This window comes from Dermacentor andersoni, chromosome 10 (assembly GCF_023375885.2).
Source record: "Dermacentor andersoni chromosome 10, qqDerAnde1_hic_scaffold, whole genome shotgun sequence".
In the NCBI taxonomy this organism is placed as follows: domain Eukaryota; kingdom Metazoa; phylum Arthropoda; class Arachnida; order Ixodida; family Ixodidae; genus Dermacentor; species Dermacentor andersoni.
In genome coordinates, this window is record NC_092823.1 from 103,694,054 (window position 1) to 103,707,402 (window position 13,349).

The 13,349-nt window shown below is 44.0% G+C and overlaps 1 protein-coding gene across 1 annotated transcript in view; it reads right to left on the bottom strand.

Moving 5' to 3' along the window:
- The window catches only part of LOC126544557 (tyrosine-protein phosphatase 10D-like), a 169,982-nt gene that overhangs the window by 14,767 nt on the left and 141,866 nt on the right, over positions 1-13,349 (bottom strand). Inside the window, exons 16-24 of the mRNA XM_050191910.3 lie at positions 13,086-13,213; positions 10,178-10,270; positions 9,577-9,643; positions 8,582-8,799; positions 7,479-7,671; positions 5,405-5,580; positions 4,325-4,585; positions 2,565-2,822; positions 1,665-1,813 (exon numbers count right to left, since the gene is read on the bottom strand). Of these exons, the coding sequence (XP_050047867.1) occupies positions 1,665-1,813; positions 2,565-2,822; positions 4,325-4,585; positions 5,405-5,580; positions 7,479-7,671; positions 8,582-8,799; positions 9,577-9,643; positions 10,178-10,270; positions 13,086-13,213 (1,543 nt within the window). The remainder of the gene's footprint in view (positions 1-1,664; positions 1,814-2,564; positions 2,823-4,324; positions 4,586-5,404; positions 5,581-7,478; positions 7,672-8,581; positions 8,800-9,576; positions 9,644-10,177; positions 10,271-13,085; positions 13,214-13,349) is intronic.

Sequence of the window (13,349 nt, forward strand, 5' to 3'; positions counted from 1 at the left end):
AGTGCTTGAAAAAAGGAACTCGGCTCAATTGTACAAATACAAAGCAAACCTTGAAATACAGTATTGTTTTTCTGTTGAGATATCATTGGTTTCGTTCCCGCTCCTTGTTGATGCATGCTGCTGAGGAGCAATCTCCGTTTGCATCAACCTCGTTTAAAAAAATTCACAGGACGGTTATGACTGTGCAATGCAAATATTTATGCATTAGCTGCAGTGTGGGCTAGGCATTTTTGCTCCCTATCTCAAGTTCGTTCAATCGCTTACGGGTTTGAAGGTCCAGTTTCTTCCATGACATTTCACTGTAAAGAATGTATTACAGCGTTCTCGTCTAAACTACTGTGCTCTTCTCCAATGCTCGAGCCCTCGCTGACTTTTTAAGCATACACTGGCGCAGCCATATGTGCTATGATGATGACGGCATGGCATTGGGATGATGATACTGAAATGATGAGTATAGCATAATAATGACAGCGTGGCAATGATGGCAATGGTGCGACAATGACGGCGTGATGAGAGCCGAATGACGAGGCTGGAATGACGACAACGGAATAACCACGACGGCATCACCATGACTGTTTGGCGATTCTAACACAATGACTGTATGACAACAATGCAATGATGACATGAAAACACCAGACTAATCGTGATTGTATAACAACATGATTACAGAGGAACAGTAAAGAAGGAATGACAAACGATGACGGCATGGTGAGAACGAATGACAATGACTTTATGATGAGGGTCGCGGTTTGACGACTGTGTGATGAGACTCAGATGAAGATAATGGTGCAATGACTGTATGGTGACAATGTCGTGATGATGACAGCATGACAACAACAGCAAGACGATGATGGCGTGATGACGATGGCACATACTGACGACATACCCGGTGGCACAATTTGTGGGAACTGTACACTACACTACCTCCAGGACCGCCCACCAATGCGGATGGTACCGAAAGCGCCAAACTGAGCAACGAGCTAAGGAAAGCTAAAGGCATTAAAAGTGCATATAGTTCACCTCATCAAAGGCGCAATGTGGGCGAACAACATGGAAATTTGCAGATGCCAGAGCTGATAATCGGCCGGCCAACCATGAAAGGAATCATGGCCACTCCAGATGAAAACCACATCAAAGCAGGAAAATGCAGCACGATTCACTCTATCCCTTTACTCGTTTCACGTGTGATAGAAACAAATAAACTTCAAATATGCCAGTCGGCAATTTCAGATACAGTTGTTGGAATATTTTGGCACATAATGGGAATAAAGAAATTGAACAAAATGGACTGCCCTGGGCGAATACCAGCCATCGATACTACATGAATGTACAAACAACTGAGTGTGAATTAATTAGCAAATGGACCATTGTGGTTCGCCACGTGATCTGTCAGCCAGTTCATAATAATTTCACCGCAGAAGCTGACTCCCACTGTATGCCAAGAGGGTTTTTTAAAAAGAATCTGTTAAGGCTAAAAGAAAAATCCTGCATAGATATATATTTAAGTTATGAACATATCTTTTACTCATATATCATTTGAGCAATTTAGTGATTTATTGGCATAATATGCAAATGCTTAATAAAATAACGGACATGCACTGTTCCTTTCACGCAAAAAGATTTCTGTCGCAGAATACACTTGCACAATAAAATTTATGCATTACCTGCAGTGGACGACGATGGGCTTGGTGTCAGGGATGACTCGCTCCCTGAATGCTCGGACAAATTTCACCAGCGTTTGCGGCGGATCAGGCACCCCGAAGTCCGGCCACGTCGTGAAGTGAAAATGCCTGACTATTCGGGATTGGTCTCCCTGTAAAAGAAGTGCAAATGAGCAGTGTTCTTTGAGTGGGAAAAGAAGAATATGTATGACCTTGAAGAAAGAATGAACACAAAGGCTATTCCCGCACATATTCCTAAATATATTCCCTCACTGTTTCATAAGGCTGATCACCAACTTCGCAAACTAGATCTTACAGATTGGTGTTCCAAGCCACCTGCATGCCCACTTCAGGCGCTGACAGACAGCGCGAAATAAATTTTTTGCATAGCTCACACACAGCACTCATCTGTCAAACATGAGGCACTATGGTGGAGCACTGACATGTGAATGCAGGATACAAAAAAATTACTTTGCAGCAAGGGCAACGCTTCAGGAGGTGCTGGCCATAGCATACCTGATGGTATATAAACATAGGTGCAGAAAAAGAATACGCAACGTGTATCTCGACTCCTTGTGAGGTGAGGCAGGAGACTAACTGTGTAGTGCATTGCGACATGCCCACACTTCACAACATTCACATGCCGCATGGCATTAACAAATACAGCTAACCAATAAGTGTACTTAGCAGCATATCTCAGTCGATATGCCGACAAGATATTGCTTGGCTTTGACCATCCTCCACCGATTACTTCTGCTCAATTTTATTGCGCAAATTACCCTTGCACCATCTTGGCTCAGGTCCTCATTGGTTTGTTCCAAGTCAAACTGCTTCAGGTTCAACAATGCCATTTGCCACCAATACTATAGCAGCCACAGGATACGGGAGACAGCGTCTACTCACCCGGGAAACCTTGAATTCTGAGATGGTCCAGTCGGCGTATTGCGACTCATTGAGAATGGTGACCTGGATGTCACCGTAGTAGACGGGCTGCGTGTCGAAAGGCCAGTAGTGGTCGCACTTCTCGCGCCCTTTCTCTATGCAGCGTGTCAGCATGACAATGGCACGGCAGTTCTGTTCCCAGACCATGCGCCACATGTCGTCACGCGTGCTGTGTAGTGGGCCCTGGGTCACGATGAACTCACGGGGAGAGTTGAAGCCCTGGAGCAGTTGGGCGAAGAAAACATCATTAGGTGTTAGAAAGACATAGGATGGAAACTTGGTAAGACCAGCGCATTCCAAATGAAAAAAGAAGAACTAAATATACATACATATAAACAAGAACGGGGAATGAACGGATAAGTGCATGAGTGCATAGAGATGGACAAGTAATGATGAACACCTCATGTTTTATCACATAAGGCTAATGCGCTTAGGGCTAAAAATGCAAAAAAAATTAAATGGTTAACAACACAAAAGTCAGCAAAAACGGTCAGAAAACTAGGCAACAACAAAAAGGATACAGCAAGAAGTGGAGAATCACTAACAGAGGTTGCATTTCTTAAACATAATTAACCATTTACAAGGTGTTTCTTCCAGCGGTTTGTCTGTATTCCTGCCATTCATTGGCATGTTCTGTGTTTTTTTCTTTTGCAAGTACTTCTACCTAAATATAGGCAGGCTTTTCATGACAATACTTGAGCTATGAGTCAGTGTGTTTCTTTGCCTACTTCTTTGTGAAGTTGCCCTTTTTTTCATTTGAATATCAGCACTCTACAACACAAGATCTGTTCAGCATTGATATCGTCCCAACATCAGTGTAGTCGGCCGCAAAGGTCACATCAATAACCATTCCTCTTGTTCTAATACAGCCAAATGCGGGCAAATGGTTTTCTAGCCGAGATTAAGAAATGGTCGCATTTTCATGGAGTAACCTGCGTCAACCAAACCTGCTCTATAACCACTGATTTCCTAATCTTTAGTTATCTTTCCATCTGGCTTACTGCTCCCCTTGGCTGCATTCTATTCCCTTGGAACCCATTCTGTTGCTCTAACAGACTGCTACTTATATGATCTGCAAATCCTGTGACTGGCCCCGAACCCACACGCTCCTCCTCTTCTCCGCTAGAGTGTATGCATTGCCTACTTGCATTTTAGTCCTAGTGTGTATTGCCATCTTTATGTCATATGAAATTACACCTGTCATTTCCCTTTGCATTGCTCACATAGTTTTTAACATTCCTTTAAAATTTCACGGTTATTCTATCCCAGACCCACAGCTCGGCATGAGAGTAGAACACATTGTTTCTCCTTTTCCTAAAGACAATAGTTGACTATTTGGGATCAACGTGGTTACAGTTCAACTGTTTACTACCAGTAAATATACTGCGAATAAACAAACAAAATATTTTATTAAAAATATGAGGTTTAATGTCCTAAGGCAGCCTGCAGGCTTTGGTAGACACTGTCGCAGGGGGCCACGGATTAATTTAGGCAACATCCGATTCTTTATTGCAGCAACTAAATTTTAAGCACATGGCCATTTTCGCTTTCTGCCTCCAGTGATGTGCAGCTGCCAAGGACGAGAATCAAACCCAGAACCTTTTTGCTCAATAGCAGGACACCATAGCCACTGAGCCAATGTGGCGGGTCACTGATGAAATCAAAGCACCAATTCAGAGTAAGCAGTGATTAAAAAGTTAAACAGCGATGGAAAAGCTCACTGGAATATAGTTGGCGTTGATGTAGTCCGAACCGTCCTCGTCATCAGTGGGGAGCAGCTTGACGCGCGAGTGGTCATACGGCAGGATGTTCGTGAACCGGTTTTTGGGTCGGTTCACCGGTAAGTCGGCTGCACCGCACGGCTTGTCTCTGCCGACATGCTTGAGAAGCTCGAATTCCTCGGAGAACCGGAAGTCCGAGTCCGCCGACATGATGCGGTAGTGCTCGAGGAAGTCCTTGAGTTTCACTGGACGACTGGTTATCTGTATTCACAGCGGACACACCGTCAAGTCAGTGAGTACCTTGTGAACTCCGTGCAGTCACCTAAATGATTGTTTTACTGAGATGTATTGGTATAAATAGGCTGTAATTAGATTTTCCTTTGTGAGTAGTCATAACCTACATAAGGCCGCAAGAACCTACTGCTACTATTTATAAGTAGGCTGGCAAGCCAACTAAAGTCATCAGTAATCCTGACCTGGTCATGTTCTGAATAAATGCAGGCATTGAACGTAATGTTCAATTTTATCTATATGCTGCAAGGCAGGGCATAATGAAAGCCAAAACCCATACTTCTGCTCTCGCAGTTATTCTTAATGACTTTATCAAGCACACCGGTGACAAATGAACATTGTGGCACAAAAGTGCTTGGGCTAGTATTTACATGTCATTAAAGTTTGAGCACTTTTTGTATAAGAACAATAACCTGTGTTTTTATTCTACCAACTTGGAAATAAGTTTTCCAGTTTAATGCTGTCTTCTCTTCACTCAGATAGCGCAACAATATTTTATATTCTGTTCCACAACATCCACTAGCAACAGAAACTAGCCGTCAACCACCAAGTCACACAATAAGAGCTTACGAGAAATTTGTTGGAGTTGACAAGGTTCTGCATAGTGATCTTGGGATGGCAGTTGGAAACCCAATCACAAGTCCTTGGTTATGTGTGCTATGTGTAATACTAATGGGACAAGGTAGGCTCTGAAAATTAATCAGCAGTTCCTGCAGCAATCAAGCTAGATAAAATTTTCACTCCGTTTAAAGCCTTGGCACATTTTGCCCTTCAGGATATGGTACTTACCATTTCACTTTCAGCTATGGAGACAATGTCATGGTCCTTGGAATGAGGGTCACCTCTGGAGTGGGGTGCGAAAGGTCCTAGACGCCGGCGCCTCAGGAAAACCAATAAGACGGCGAGTATAACCAATAAGGAGAGGGGAACTAGGATGCCAACAATCAGGGGAGTGTTGTCTGGGTCTGGAAAAAGGAACAACAGAGAAATGGCAGTCATCAAACGATGAATTTGCACTAATGCTGTCCTTGTGACCTCAAAACATTGCTCATACCCAACCTCCACTGTGGAAATTATGATGATGGACTTCCTTTATGGCTTGTACCCACTAAGGGGGACAGGCCAGGAATTGGGTGGCAGGAGGTAACTCAAGAAAATTCTTATTTGAAAAATCATAAATGCAAATGAAATGAAAAAAAAAACAAAAAAGATATTGCAATACCTAGTAGACTAGTATGCAAATGAGCAGTCAGACTGACTGAAGGGTGAACATTAAAAGAGGTCACAATCAAGGGGCGCATAAATACAATGTTAATAAAAAATGTGGAAAAATCAATTTCAGTGAAATAAATGCTGATCCAATATGTAGAATAAAGTTAGGCTCAGAAATAAAGTTGCCTTCTTTTTCATCACTATAACACCATTTATTGTCTGTACCTATATGTAGTCGCTAAACACGACGGTTATTTATTTATGTACCCAGTTATCACACAATCTTATCAACGTACTTGTCACGAGTTCGTGCATCAAATGGGGGGTGGGCAAGTTTAGAAAACATTTTTGAGCTCGAGGCTATTAAAAGAAAAGCAATCAAAGACATACATCATCACGCAGGAGCAAATATTTCCAACACAGCATTTATAACTCATTTGCAACAAAGAAGTAAATAAATCACCGGGCATAAATCACTCGCCATAATGGTCATGACATCACAGGGTAGTCTATCATCGCATAGTCAATCACTATAGGATATTGGTTTTAGAGGAATCAGAATGCCGACTGTGTGTGTTTAGATGTACATTTAAACCTCTGTATAAACGAAGTCGGTAAATTCGGCAATTTGCTTCATTGTATCGAAATTTCGTTGTATTGAAATTCGACCTTTTATGCAACTGAGTACGGTCGCCGATCGATTGATCTTAAACGCAAAGGGTCGCATAACTTTCTGAATTACTGCAATATCAAAAAAAGTAAATTTGAATGAGCAAACAATTCATTTTGATAAATTTGGGAGTCGCCGACGAACGATACCGTTTCATGCCACGTACGTCGACGATATCGTCACATCGAATGCACGAATTAAGCGAAGCCAGCCACGCTTTCGCTGGCACTCCACCCCCGTGATTAACAGCGTCACCCGCACTGGCACGACGCTATCAGGGAAAGCGGCGGCAGCGAATGCTTCGTCTGCCTCTCATTCCAACGGATGACCGAAACTTCAGATTACGCAACCTCCAATACTAAAGGCGCGGGAAGATGGCTTACATGGTGCCACGCCATCTCGGCGCGCCCACTCTTTGCACACGCGGCAGATCACCTGCAAAGTTGGGTGCGCCGCTGCGTATGAGCTCGGCCACACACCGCCACGCACAGCCACGGACGAGACGGGCGCCAACTTGTCCCCCTCGCCCCGCTACATCCCCTGCCGCGCACCCTCATGCGCGCTTGATCGCGTCACCTTTGCTAGCGCGGGAAGGCGTCATTCGTGAAGCCACAAGGTTGTTTCACTCTCGCAAGTTCACTCACAACTAAGCACACAGTGGGCGGGACACGATAGGATCTTATCGCACTTAGACTTTATGCGGAACATGACGCGGCTGCACTTCGGCGGTCGCTGATTTGAGAGGTGCCTTTGCAAGCAGCCGCTTGTCGATCTGCATCAGCGGAAGTTTCCATTTATTGTCTCGGCATTCCTCTGCGGCGGTAGTGAAATTTAATTATATTGAAATCGCATACAAACACACATCGTTATGTTGTGGTTCAAAATACATGGTGTTTATGGACAAGAGCTTGTTGTGATTTTGTTGTAATTTTCTAGTGTTCATCTACAATTTAGGCTACTTCAACACGAAAATATTCTCACCTGTCTGGATTGGGTACGAGTAGACAGTGTCGGTGAACTTGTCCGGTGCGGTGTAGGCCCGCACTTTGACCCTGTAGGTCGAGCCAGGTTTTAAGGGCCCATTGCAGTAACCCTTGTCTCCCTTGCAGTCTTCAGAACCAATCACGAAGTCCTCGGTGAGAGTGCCATTAAATGGGTAGTACGGCTCTGTCACCTGCATCATGATCAATCGCCCAGTTAATAATGACCTCTCCTGCCATCGTGAACTACGAGATGTGTGAAATACTGTCAATGTAAGTGGCGCGTACCGCACAGCCAGTCGCATTGCATGTTTGCGTTAGCCAGCTGGGAGCATAATACCCCGGTCACACGGGGCAGTTCTGATCACGATCAAGCATGTTTGGGATTGAATTTCTCGATCGAGATAGGCTCTCTACCACAGCTTGGGCAAAGGAGCCAATCATGATTGAGGAGTTTGATCCCATTCGAGCACGACTGGAAATGCGCATGTGACACCAGTATTAGTCAGCACCTCATGGCCATGGGGATAAATGTGGAACATATCCTTTCAACCACAGGCTTCATAGTATACTGAGATGCTGGCTTCCACAGGCAGTGATTTACCTTTTATTCCACTTTCATTTCCAGGTTTCCTATTAATTCTACATTTGCACTTAGTTTCCCATTTGCTTTCTCTGGTTTCATTGTTTGGTAAATCATAGTGTTGAAACACAAAATAAGTTTAAGAGACCAGCCAAGCAAATGACTGATGTAAAACAATTACAAAGAAGATCATCTAGGTTCTGAGCACGAGCTAGTTTCTGCCTTGGTCTCCGGCTTGCCTCCTCTTGTATATACAATACAATGCATATAGTCTGTTTTTTCTGTGTGCATCCACATGTAACGTTGTTAATGTTTTGTTGAAGTTGTGGGGTAATGAACAACTTGCAATATGTTTGTTGGCTTACCACTTGTAATGAAACTATGATTGTTTCCCCAAACAATAGGATTGTTACTGCGCAATAAGCTTCAACCATCCTAAGTTCTGAAAGCTGCTTGGTTCAGAAGTATGCGATATCTTAGCCTTTCAAGCAACATTAAACACTGTTTTAGGTGTACCGTACCTGATATGGAGGCCAACTATGGAAGCTCTGCACTTCTGACCACGTTGGCAGGTTCGCGCTGGCCGCATCCTTTGAAACATCTTCGGCCACAATGAGCGTGTATGCGTGAATCGGACCGTGGCTATTGGCAAAGAAGTTCTTGCGGAAGCTGACCCGGATCGTCGCTGTCGTGTGGGTCACCGACTTCGGGAAGACAGAGTCGCTCGGCTTCGGTGGGGCTGCGTTATAAGGCCACGGTTATGATATGTGTCAGTGTTGTTTAGCATTTGCGTATGCAGGGTAGGTTTAGGTAATTAGGCCTTGCATATGCAAGACACGCTCACATCAACACAGGTGCTCTGAGAGGTGCCATGATATGAAGGGCACCAAAAAAATTCTGACTATCTTGGGTTTTTTAATGTTAAATGAAATCTCAGTAAATAAACTTTTTTTCGACATTCATTGACGACCAGAATGTGGTTGCTGCAACCAGGAGTTGTACCCGCAACCTCACACTGAGAAGCAGATTACCACAACTACCGAGCTGCTACAGAGGGAAACTAGAGCAAAGTCCAAAATGTAGAGATGAAATACGTCCTCTAACAAGGTTTCAGGAAGCATATATATATATATATATATATATATATATATATATCGAGAATATTGTGGCATTACTGGGAATATTCTAGTCCAATAAGATATTGTGGGAAATTGTGAGCTCTTTGTCCCATTGTTTGCTACCTTCTGTATTGTCTTTCACGCTGTTCCAACATGTTCGCACACCTCTTACACTGGTAATATCGTAAGATTGTATTTTAGCACATAGACGTGCGCCCTTTTTGTGCTGCTTCCACCACTGAAACACCTTGGTGCGAGTCATAAAATCCTTCAAGCTAAAAACGCAACTGCACTAATTCGAGTGCCTCATATATGTTTATATAAAAGCCACTGATGATCCTTAACCTTCTTCATCAGCACAGACAAAAAGCAATTAATAAATCATTTTCATTACGTACCCCAGATGGGCATTGTCTGTTCCCATCTCCCTTTTCCACCAGGGCCAATCTTTGTGTGTGCTTGAATCTGAAATGGTAAGTGTATTCAACTATGTGAGCCGTGACAATCATGGTTATAAATATCTGACTTATTTATTTCTGCTGATTTAAAAGAATTAACCAGATATGGCGTTTTCATATGAGTGACCGATCTGGTTAAAAAATCTGGAATTGGTAAAGCACTGGCAGGAAAGGCTCTCTAAATGTAAGCAAGAAGCAGGTGTTCTGCTTCAAGAAAATGTCATGCTAATCGAAAACCTACACGAAAACCTACACACTTTGTGTTCTGTATATTAAAGTGAAAAGAAACCTGGTAATTTTATCAAGTCCATGGATGCCATTTAAATTTGCACCCTATGTCCTCCAAGACACAATAATGTGCACCAATTGGTGCCATGCAGCATTTCTGTTAAAAAAATTCATGCCAGTCTTTCGTAACTCTAAATAGGTTGCATTGTCTGCTTTATAGAAAATTATTTTCTGACAATTTAAAAATTCCACTACAGCTTGCTTGAGTTCTACTTCGCCTTTTGCAGAGTTTCGAGCATATCTTTTTTATTACCTCAAAGACATAGGTTCGTCCAGGAATAAGGTTTGAGATGACTCCCTTTGTTTCAGTTGGTTCAAACAGTTTGTGGCGATAGGTCAAGGAACCCTGAAACAAAAACAACGACAACAACAAAACTCCTTTTTAGTCTTCATATGGTTCACATCAATGATTTCGATTGAAGTAGAATGAATTAGTCACTAATGCATGCTAAATGAGATTCTGCCATTCCATCAGAGTAAGCAGTTACAATGACTTTAAAACATGTAGTTGTCCAAAATCATAATTGTCCCATGTGAGTGATTAAACAATTACTAAAGAATAATGGATTAATGTTAGGTTGTCGTGGATAAATGTGCTGTTTTTCACATAACTTTAACGCTTGACATAAATTTTAGATATTAAGTTCTACAGCTATACAATGAAATGCAATTCCACGCCCTCAAAGCTTGATAAATGACGTGTGGTGATTTTTTGCCTAATGCAATGTATAAAGAAATCTTGCTTCCATAAGGCTGCACAAAGTCTACATGTTCAGGCAGAAAGACTAAAGAATAGCCAGTTCCCTAACAGCCTAATTGCGTCAATTGCTAAAAAATTTTAAGGACAATGAATGAGAAATACTGACGATTATAGAAATGGTAGAGCATGACCTATGGCAATGCCATTGATACATAAAGTTTCGTGCAAGCTAAAAAAGAGCCAACAAGCACGACGTAGAAATAATTCTCTGCCCTGGATAAGCTGATTAAATGCGTAAAAGGGTGAATAGTTGCAATGGAACAACTCATAGAATTAAAAAAAGAATTAAATTATGGGGTTTTACGTGCCAAAACCACTTTCTGATTATGAGGCAGGCCGTAGTGGACGACTCCGGAAATTTCGACCACCTGGGGTTCTTTAACATGCACCTAAATCTAAGTACACGGGTGTTTTCGCATTTCGCCCCCATCGAAATGCGGCCGCCGTGGCCGGGGTTCGATCCCGCGACCTCGTGCCCAACAGCCTTACACCATAGCCACTGAGCAACAACTGCGGATAACATCTCCATAGTTCCACCAAATATCTAGAAGGAACTAGGGCGCTCACTGTCGCGCCTGAGGGAAAAAAAAAGTACCTAGAAACGTGGTACACGCGAGCGCTGCATGGGGGTGCAGCGGTCGAGCACTGGGTTTGGGCGTCAATAGAAACACGTGACCGGGGGCCACCGTGCTCGCGGCGGGCTGCATAATCTCGGAGGCGACGTGCACGCGTCATGTGCTCAGGTGCTGTTAAGAGGCTACTAATAAAAAAAATCACCGTGGCCATGCTTTTTGGCCATACTTGGCCCTTGCGCCATAAAGCCCCATATATCATCGCCAAAAGAATCACCGACGATTACGATACTCCCTAATGCGAAATTTGAGCGCTGCTCTATACGTGTTTTTATTCCCGATATATTGGCTGGCGCGGACAATCTATCTCGTTCGGCACGTTGCAGACGGAGAAAGTGTGGCGCGACTGCCTCGCTAATCGGGAGATCGCGAGAGAGAGCGCGTGGGTGACGCATGGACGCGATTCGCAGCAGCCGCCGCAAACAGATCTCTGCTAATGGAGCGCTTTGGTTTGAGGCGCGTCGGAAGCGAATCGAACCGAACGCATACTATTTACAATAGCCTATAGTAACTCAGACGTTTCTTTCGTTTGCCCCATAACTCACTAATTAAGTTTAATTGCCCAACTTTTTAATTATTGGCGGAGGACCCCAAGTATGATGCGTAGATTTGTAGACACCTTCAGAAACCGCCGATCGAGTTGTTTACGATACGTCTCACGTAGTCCTTTCCGGGTTGCAAAGAAAGCCCGCGAAATATGAAAAAGCCACGTGTCGGAGCGCTTGCGCAGCGGTATCATGGTGCTCTCAAGCGTGTGTTCGGTGAGCAAGGTCGGCTCCCGTCGGATGACAGAGAAAATGCATGCTGGGTCGCTATTGTGTAGCGATGCCTTATGCCTTATTCTATGCTATTCTTATCATCCACCACACACGGCCGCCTGATCCCGTTGATAATGTGGGCAGACCGTCACTCTGACCACTGGCCAAGCGCGAAAAGCCTGAAAAAGCATAGAATCGGAAAAGGCATCGCTACAAGATACCGGCCCTGCTGGCCGAGCGGTGCCGATGAGATAAAGAACGCCCTGTCGCTTCCTCGTCGCCAATCACGATGCAGCCGACCTCGTTCACCGAACGCACGCTTGAGAGGAGCACGATACAATTGCGCAAATGCTCTGTCACATGGCTTTTTTCGTAAAGGCAACAACTCGACCGGTGGTTTCTGAAGGCGCTCAATTACCAGCACTGCGCCTTTGCTAAGATTTCTTGAGTGGTATATACTACACATTTATAACCAATTTGGCCAGAGTGAAATATCGTTGCAGTTTGGTTAATACGCGTACCGGCCCGCCGTGGCGCAGTAGCAGCACGCCGCAACTTCGCTATTTTCAGTGGCAACTGTAGTGTTGTGACATTGGCTACGTTCAAAAGACGCTTCAGTTTTGGTGTGACACCCATTACAAGTGACATGATCCCGAAAGGTATGCTGGCCGACAGTGATTGAAAGCGGGACTAGAGTTGTTGTGTTGTGTGTGCAATCGAATGTCATCTCTTGAATAAATAGTGTAAAGACACTACAATGGCGATGAGGATGGGATTCGAACCCACGCGGCCAAAGCCCAATAAAGATAGACCAACGAGGCGCCGACGGCTACTTTGCAAGCCGTCAGCTTACCCGGGTAGAGACGCTCTGGATGTATGAGCCTCCGGCAACATTTGCCGTAGAAACTATGGGAACGCACAAATTCGACAAATTATCCGATATTTTGAATAAACCAATCGGTTTTATCGGGGCTACTTATGTACATGCTGTGAATCACTACATGCACTCACCTTCATGTAGTAAGTGATTTTGAAGCCCGTCAGCACGCCGTTCTGTTCGCTGGATGGAAGCGACCACTGCAGCACGATTTCGCTTGGTTTCAGCTCGAATGGTTGGAAGTTCTGGACCTTCCCTGGCACTGTTAAGTTACAATATAAAGACAAGTCTATCAGCATGAAAAGCTGGGCAAGTTGGCATCAATACACAATTTAATGAGGCTTCGAAAACAACAACGAATGACTGAACAGGACACACGAGCACATACATGAAGCTGT